This window comes from Megalops cyprinoides, chromosome 12 (genome assembly GCF_013368585.1).
Source record: "Megalops cyprinoides isolate fMegCyp1 chromosome 12, fMegCyp1.pri, whole genome shotgun sequence".
Lineage (NCBI taxonomy): Eukaryota > Metazoa > Chordata > Actinopteri > Elopiformes > Megalopidae > Megalops > Megalops cyprinoides.
Window position 1 is genome coordinate 18,274,434 of NC_050594.1, and position 9,039 is coordinate 18,283,472.

A 9,039-nucleotide genomic window follows, 5' to 3' on the forward strand; every position below is an offset into this window, starting at 1 on the left:
TTATAACCCAATTGTTTTATGCACAAAATAGCCCCTGAGTGATATCAGTGATCCAGGAAGGACTGGTTGGTGATTGTATTGATTTTGTTGGTTGGATGTTTCATCAGGAAAAAAGAGACTAGACAGATCAGTATATTCTAAGATCATGCTGGAGGTACTAAGCCAGAAATCAGTCACTACTGACAAAACAGCCTGCACTAACAGTGCTCCAAGTATAAGGCAAGTTTACCAGGCTTCACTTGAGGACATACGTTTTAAACCAGTACTAACAAAACCTTCAAAGTGGAAACTCTGGCCATTGTCCCACCATTCATCCTCGGGGCAGTGTATATCTTCAGAAAAAATGATGGGCAAAACATAGAGCTTCTTCTCTGATTAGTGCCGTAACCACATGCCGTCAATAGAGATTAAGCACAGAACTTGCACAAATTGCAGTTGCTGCCTAAGCTGTAAGCTCCTTCTTTCCCCTATGTTATCTCCTGATAAGCAATGTAGGCCATTTTAAGGAGGTCCACTTTGCTTCGATGTATCTGAACTACTACATTAACCTAGCAACGCAAAGCACCTACAATAAATGAAAATGGCACAGGCAAGCAAAACCTTTAGTAAAATTCTCACTAGTGATAGAGCATCTCTATACAAGGAAGGCAATTATGAAGGAGTAATAGACTACATTGCTAGAGGAGCTGAGTGAATATACTCACCTATAAAGTCTATAAAGTACAGGCCCACTATAGTATACTATGTTGTGCTGTGGGATGAAGACTCAGGGTGTTTAGTCACAGTAGGGGAAATTCAAAATGAGAGCAATTAAAAACCCAGCAGAGGTTATGTACAAGCTGTCTGAGAAGTACGAGCTGCCATGCATTTGCAGGCAGAAATCTTGAGCAGGGCTGAGCACAAACACTTCCAGAACTGTGTGGGAGAGGGGAGTCATTTCCTTTACAGGATTGGGTAGATGACTCTCTTTTCTCAGCTGAGATGCAGCTAGGCTCATTTCCCCCACTGGGGAACGAGCAGGGCAGGATTCTGTCAGTAAGCAGAAAGGAAGATAGGAGTTTGAAAATACAAACTGTATTAGGGGCTGGTTTATCTTTACTGCTGATCCTCTTTGCCTTTGTGCTATCAAGAGTCCTGTAAGTGCACTTACCATGGTTCCACAGTAGAGTGGAATTGGTTGTCCCCTCCCAAAATGGAAAAGCCATTTGGCATCCCTTAAAGAGTCCAGCCCTTGAACAATGAGGGAGGCCAGTTAACACAGGCTTCCTGCTCTGGCATCATGAGAACAGCAAATCATGGCATGATCCACCAGTCAAAAAAATCACAGCCTTTTTCCTGCATGCTTCCTTGCACAGTGTTGGCTCGTGCCCCACATACGCTCAGCTTTACTCTGACACAACTCTGTCTGCTGGTTTGCCAACTGTCAGATTCACCCCTGTGCACTGTGTGTCAACACACCAAGTTTTCTAATGGAGTGAGGACTTAATTAATTAATAACATATATCTACAGTTATTTCGTAGTTTTGTACCTTTGTGATGAGACAAAAATGTAGCAACACCTTTTGATTTCGTCTCGTTCAAAGGATGCCAATGAATATATAACATAACTCATTTATAAAAAATTGTTATGAGTTCATACAACACAAATAACTTTGTTGTTACAGACACACACACATACACTATTTACAGATAATTCTGCACAAGAGGTAAGGTGAATGATGTATATTAGGGTATTGGATAGCAACAGTTTTAAGGAAAATACAGATGAAGGTTAACTCATTCATTATTAGTATAACCAAAACAAATACAATGCACTCAGCTATAAGAAATACTGATATAAAATTAATACAGTGATCAAAATATTGGGGACAGAATCATTCCTATACTAATGCTCTTTAAAAATTCTGTCAGAAAAATCCAGTTATAAGAATGTAACTTCACCTCTCGTATAGCATGCAATATGGTACTCAATGGTGTGCAGTGGTGAGTAATTAATGAAATAAGCTGTTCGAATTTGAACACAGCATATCTCTCAGCTCATGTTAATTATCAAGGCACCCAGCATGTAAAATGTTATCAGAGAAAAAAAGGTGTGCGGTTTAGCCAAGCGCCTGGAAGCCAGTCGACAAGGAAAGACTAAGAAAGACACTTTATGCAGATGAAAAATGCTGCCTTCTTTAGGCTTATGGTGGTCTTATGACTGACAAACAAAATGCATAACTGTCCTAGAGTGATTCCATGAAGAGCTAAGGAGGCATCATATCATGAAAATGAATGTGGATAAGTAAGCCAAACCAACAGCAATTATCATGGAGACTGTGTAAAAAATGACTAAGCCAAACTAAACAGTGACAATCACATGAGGGCGGCAGTGTAGCATAGTGGTTAAGGAGCAGGACTCATAATGGAAAAGTTGCTAGTTTGCTCCCCGCTGGGACACTGCTACTGTACCCTTGGGCAAGGTACTTAACCCACAATTGCCTCAGTAAATATCTAGCTGTATAAATGGATAACATTATAAAGAACTGTAACCTATGTAAGTCGCTCTGGGTAAGAGCGTCTGCTAAATAATTTAATGTAATGTATGACATTGAACAGCACCAATAATTCTTATAAAGGCAGGGCTCACATTTCGAAAGAAAAAAAATCAAATAAGCGTTTGAGATTTATGTGCCCTAGTATGTTACTGGTGACATAATGAATGGCTTGAATGGTTTAAAATTAAAGCAGTTTACTTTTGGTATTGGACATAGTTCCATGGATTTGGTTCCTTAAAGGTCTTGTTTTGTTCTCTGGATCAACCCAGATCTGTGAACTAATCCTAACTTGAGTGTGTTTTAGGATCCAGTATTGTAATGGATTTAATGAGCAAGGCTGAGTGTAAAAATCACTGTCTAACATAATTGTGAAGCACTTGCAAATATTGTAGCATGTAAAAAAAACAACAACAATGTATTTGTGAAGGTGGTGACACCTAAAGTAGAGAGCGAAGAATACCATGGGAAAAAAAAAACAGTTATATGGAGAAGGAGACATTTACAGTCCTTGTTGAGAGATGAAAAACTGACTTGGACTGTAAAATGTAATGATTGGAGAAACCTGCCTCAGATTGTGAGATAATGCACCTTTATTTTTGCACAATGTATTTTGTTGTCATAATTGGATTTCCAATTGGCTGATGATTTTTTTTTAAATTAAATGTTATATGTTCTTTGACAAACTGCTGTTTGTTGCCTAATAATGTAATATGGTGTAATAATAGCTCATTAAGAAAAGATGTTGTTTGAACCTTTCAGATTATTTACAAAATTACATGAATAGCATATTATCTAAGAGGTTAAATTCACTATTGCAATTTTTATATTCTGTCTATTTAATGAATTATCTCACATATTGTGTGTGAGCTATATTGGATTCTGCCATTTTGTAGATAGTTTATATTTGGCATCTTCACATTTATTTTAATATGAAGAAAGTTTTTTTGTCTTGTGAGTTAAAATTTGCCCTGAAAATAACTTCAGGATACATAGTACTTCATCTATCTCAGAATTCTCCATCAGGAGTATTAATGGAGCAATTAAGCATTAAATTAGCTTTGTGCTGAACTTAATTCAAGTTGCCAAAGGTATATCAACTCAATAGCCAGCCAGTTATCTGTGTCACCAGTAAGCTTATACAAAGCTTATGCACTGCAGCTGTATGTAATGCCCTTTAGCTGTATTTATAAATAACATTTGCCTTGTTGAAGATTAATTATCCCATAACCTGCTTCTAGTACTCTGTACATCTGTGCAAATTTGCATGCCTTATCAAAAGAGCAATACACATCTTTTTCATTCCCTATTGAAGGAGGAATCTTTCCCTCAGGTCAGACAAGGCACAAATGTACCTGTCTGACTTCCACTCTCAATGAATTAGAGTGACCACTTATCTCTGGTGAGGTACCATCTCTCACCAAAGAGTGTTCAATTAGATGAGGAAGCCTATCAAAGAACCAAAACTGTTTGTAGATTTGAATTTGACATGCTGACAGTACGAAGCAGTGAGTCTTTCTGAGCAATGAATCTCCCTTTTGATTTTGACTGAATAAGAGAAACATTGAGAATACAAGCCCTTATGTGCTGTGACTTTCCTTTCCCTTGATATGTTAGTTTTCTATGAAATATTATACTGTATGATGTTATGATTAAAAGTAAAATAATTTGGAATGGATCGAGGCCATGTAAAATGATTACGTAACTGTGAAACAAAATCAGGTTTGGCACCGTGGTCACTTTCACATCACCTTCTTTGGAACAAAATAGACTATGGTCTTTACTTAGTCACCCATCAAATACAACCTGATTCTAAAGAGTGGAAATGCTTTTGTTCCTTTAAGCCACCCATAGATGAGAAATGGATCAGAAGAGATCAGAGGCTTTCATACAGATGACTCTATTGTAATGGATAGACATGTTTCAGACTGACAAATGAATAATGGTGCATGGGCATGTGATGGCCCTTGATAAGTCCCGCTTCAATTCTAGTTTCTTTTACATGAGTGTACACTGACAACAGGGAAAAAAAAATGTACCTCTGCAGCAAAAACATGGAATAGAGTTTATAAGTTATTCTTTAGACAGAGAAAACGAGTGAAATATATGACCAATGTATCATCTTCTTTTAATTTTTTATTGGTTTATTTGTTGGGGACCAGTACAATGAAAAATTGTTTTGTTCTCTCTCAGATGAGCGAGACCTTTACTCTGCAATTTCTGGGATTGGCAATGATAGAATTAAGCCTCCCATGAACATCCACACAGCAATTGTCTGTGATTGGCTTCAAGTTGCCTTGCTTTGCCAGGCATGGCCCAACACCCGGTAACAGTATTGATGCGGCCAAAGCAAGATATCAGTTCCTACAGCAGGGAAGAGTATAAAGTATTAAGAAGATTCTCTATATTTTTGGATGAGCAATTTGACAATGAGGTATTTAGTCTTTGAAATAACGATAATTCTGCATGGCTGCTACCAAAGTACTTCATGTAAGAGTGGGTGAGAGCATGAATTATCTAACATCAACAGCATTGTCTTATTTCCACCTCTGTGAAGAGCATTGTTAAATTACACACCAGACAGGCCCAGTTAGTAATGTCCTCTAGCCGAACAACAAGGTCAATCCAGGTGCGGAAGGCTTATCCATTATTGTCCCTCCAAGGTACTCCTAGCCTTTGGGAAACTTGATGAATGAGTGGGAAATTACATTAATAGTCAGCAGTTGATTGAATGTCAGGGGTTTCTAAAGTTTCCCATTACTTGAAATGCTTTTAGCTTGTTTTATTTTTTTTTCCTCATATCTCAGAACTATAATGGAATGCCTGTGTGATCCATATGCCAGGGCAGATGGCTTGCAGTGCTAAAGCCAATTATTGTTGGCTGTCAGGCGAAGATGACTACGGAAAAAAAAACCTCATCATTATGAGGACTGAAGTTATGTTATATGTTAGGCTGAGTGCATCAACGAAAGGCGAGAAAAAGGCCCGTGGGTGTCTTGTGTTGCTTTATAATCATGCAGTGATAATCTTGTTTTTTTTTTTTGTCAGTCAAATGATTGTTTTTGCAGTAATGACAGCATGGCAGAAAAAAATGTTGACGCAACATGGAAAAAAGATATAGACCTGTATATATTTGGATATATTTGAAATTTGGAGATAATCATACCCACATCTATTGTAAAAGAAACAATTATTTACCTGGATTTGTATGTGACTAGCAATTTGATGCATCAGTGGCACCTGGCTAGTCTCTCTTTAATTTATGTAAGAAACTTCCAACCAGCCTTAGTGAGGTTCACTATATTAGTAGTATACAAAAAAATATGCAGCAAGTATATTGATTTTTTTGTCCTTCACTACATTCTGACCTAAGTTTTAACTGAGCAACAGATTATATTGAAAACATTGCTTCATGCAATGAAAATTTTACTTGATAACATTAAAACTCCAACAAGTTCAACAGGTCAGTAAGTAAGGATGAAAAGTCGTTGGAGCAACTTTTAAAGTTCCCCATAGAGGTGTTCCAATGGTCCTTTGGGATGAGGAGTTTATAGTTTAGTATCTGTTTTTGGTGTGTTATATATGTTATGGACACTATTGGTCTGGCTCTTGTCTGTGACACTAGATGAATTGCCAAAAAAAGGCAGGAGGATTGAGAAATACTGCTTTTCAGACTAGTGACACATAAAAGTTTAATGGAACATATTGTGTTGAATGAAGATCATTTTTTAATTATTCAGTACATTTTAATAACCCCTCAGAGTGTTGGTGTGCTGTGTGCCTCACATTTGTTTCCTACTTTGATGTTTCCTAGTTGTAGGGAATGAGTCATCACCATTAGTCCCATAAAACTACATATCCTATTGAAAGTAGGGAAAGTAATTATAAACACTGCACTCTGTCTCTCCATTGTCTACAGGATGATCCCAGCTTCAAGCAAAGCCTTCCTGGTGACAAACCTGGTGTCAGGTATTCAGTATGACCTGTGCGTACTGGCCATCTGGGATGACACAGCCACCACCCTGACTGCAACAAATGTAGTGGGATGTGTGCAGTTCATAACCCGTGACGACTACCCGCAGTGCCAGTCTCTGCACAGCCAGTTCCTGGGTGGCACCATGATCCTGGTGATTGGCGGCATCATTGTGGCCACGTTGCTGGTGTTCATCGTCATCCTTATGGTGAGGTACAAGGTGTGCAGCAGCTCCCAGTCAAGCAAGTTGCCCACAGTCAGTAACACCTATTCGCAGACTAACGGGGGCCATACGGTGCACAATGGCATGCCGCCACAGGTCAAGCCAAAAGTAGTAGTGAGGGACGAACTCATGGAGTTCAAGTGTGGGTCCCTCCAGAGCAGCCTGTCCTCCTCCTCCAGCTCGTTGGGCAGCCGGGATGGCGACAACTACAGTCTGCACAGCGAGAACAGTGCGCTCTCCCACAAGTGGAGGCCGGGTCCCTCCAAGGCCCGGCCCAACCTGGACCACTTGCTAGGGGCCTTTGCCTCTCTGGAGCTGCGGGGCCAGAGCAGGGACCCGGGGCCCTCCAGTGCTGTGACCACAGCCTTGGCTCCACCATCTGACAAGGAGCCTCTGCTGGGCCGCACGGACTCCAGGCTGAGCCGGCTGCTCACACTGCCCCTGGAAAGCAAGCCCAAACGGAGCCACTCCTTTGACATGGGAGACTTCGCCACCACGCAGTGTTGCACCTACCCCCGGAGGATTAGCAACATCTGGACTAAGAGGAGCCTCTCTGTGAACGGGATGCTGCTGCAGTATGATGAGGGGGACCAAGAGGGAAGCAAGACAACCTTCGAGAGCTCTGAGTGGGTCATGGAGAGCACTGTCTAAGAGGGATCACATGATTGATGTCTCCAACGAGGGAGGGAAAGGGACCAGAGTTATGTTAAAAACAAATAATAATAATAATAATAATCCATTTGTGAGAAGGACACGGACCAGCGAGTCCTTACTCCTGTGCTGCATGAAGTTCATCCATGTGAATACTGTCGTCCTTCCGTCATGTGAAAAATACTCTTGTTGGCAGTTCGGAAGTGGTCAACTAATCGGTCGAAGTACTAACTGTGGGTGTGTGTGTATGTGGCAGGGGAAGATGGGATCTACCTGAATATTTTCGCAAAAAATAAATAAGTAAATGAACTTGTTGGGCACTCTGGAATAAGACCTTGAATATGTCGGCCCAGAGTTGAGCGGGTATTTCCGATAAGGTGAAAATACAATGTGGGCGTATCTCTGAGAAACAGGAGAGCTCAGAGAGGATTGCTCCGTCTCCATCAATATAGCACGTTGCTGAGAGGATTACCCTGCCAGAGAGGATATGGATCACAATGCTTTGGTCGCCTCACACTAGAGGGGACTCGCCAGAGGAATCATTAAAAAGCAAAAAGGGTAATGAATTACAATTTTTTTTTTATTTAAGTGACTGAACACACATTAATTTTGAGGTCATATCCTCTTGAAAAGGGATTCAGCTTATTGTGTAACAAAAGCAGGAATTATATGTATTGTTCTTTCTGTCCCAGTTCTCTCTTTCATCTCCAATATCCCATGCCCCACCCCAGCCCCATCCCCTGAGTGACTGCATGCCATAACAACCTCATTTATTTTTTTTCTCCTTACCGTCCCCAAATTATTTTTAATTGCAACATCCAATTTGACACCTAGAAACATTTTGAACAACAGAGTGAAATAATTCATCACACCCGCGTTAGAGTAAAGGAAACAGTGATTATTTTTCGAGCCATTGATTTTGCAGTTTTCTGTTCACACTGCACAGCTCTCTAATGCATAATGGGGAAACAAAGTCACTAGCAAAATCATTGCAGATATATCAAAAGAATTTGAATACATACATAAAATCAAGGAAAGGCAAACTGTGAGCCCATAAAGTCAAATTGTTTGCAGAAAATTAAACCATCAATCAGTGATTGCTGCTGAGAAAATATGAACAAACAGTACGCTGAATTTCTTCCTCCAAGTCAAAGTGGTAGGCTGCTGATGTACGAGGATTCTCTTTGTGAGTGGGTTGATTTTTGTCTTTAATGAAACATAATAACATCCATACTCATCAACTCTTCCTCCTTGAGGGGAAAAAAAAAAAAAACTTACGTTAAAGCTGGTGGGAACACAACACTGTTGAGACTTGTCTTTCAGTTAAGGTCACTTCCGGAAGCTTCATTTCAATGGACATCAGTGTCTTGGAGACTAATAAATTACCAAGGATCAAGGGAAGAAATAATCTCTTGAAATTTCTCCAGAATGAAAAACAACAGCCCTATCTCTTGAAATTTCTCCAGAATGAAAAACAACAGCCCTAACAACAATGATAACAATAACAATCATAATAATAATGAAAGTAATCAAGAACTACAAGGATTTTTAAATGAAATGTATGTATCTATTTTTATTTATTTGGTCTTGATTTATTTTTCTATTTCTTTTACAAATAAATTGCATCATTAATGGTGATCAAATTGTGGTGTCATACC

The 9,039-nt window shown here is 39.6% G+C and overlaps 1 protein-coding gene across 1 annotated transcript in view; it reads left to right on the plus strand.

Moving 5' to 3' along the window:
• The window catches only part of LOC118786939 (leucine-rich repeat and fibronectin type-III domain-containing protein 2), a 31,292-nt gene extending 23,874 nt beyond the window's left edge, over positions 1–7,418 (plus strand). Inside the window, exon 3 of the mRNA XM_036542297.1 lies at positions 6,454–7,418. Coding sequence (XP_036398190.1) covers positions 6,454–7,381 — 928 coding nt within the window. The 3' untranslated portion in view covers positions 7,382–7,418. The remainder of the gene's footprint in view (positions 1–6,453) is intronic.
• Positions 7,419–9,039: the final 1,621 nt, after the last annotated feature.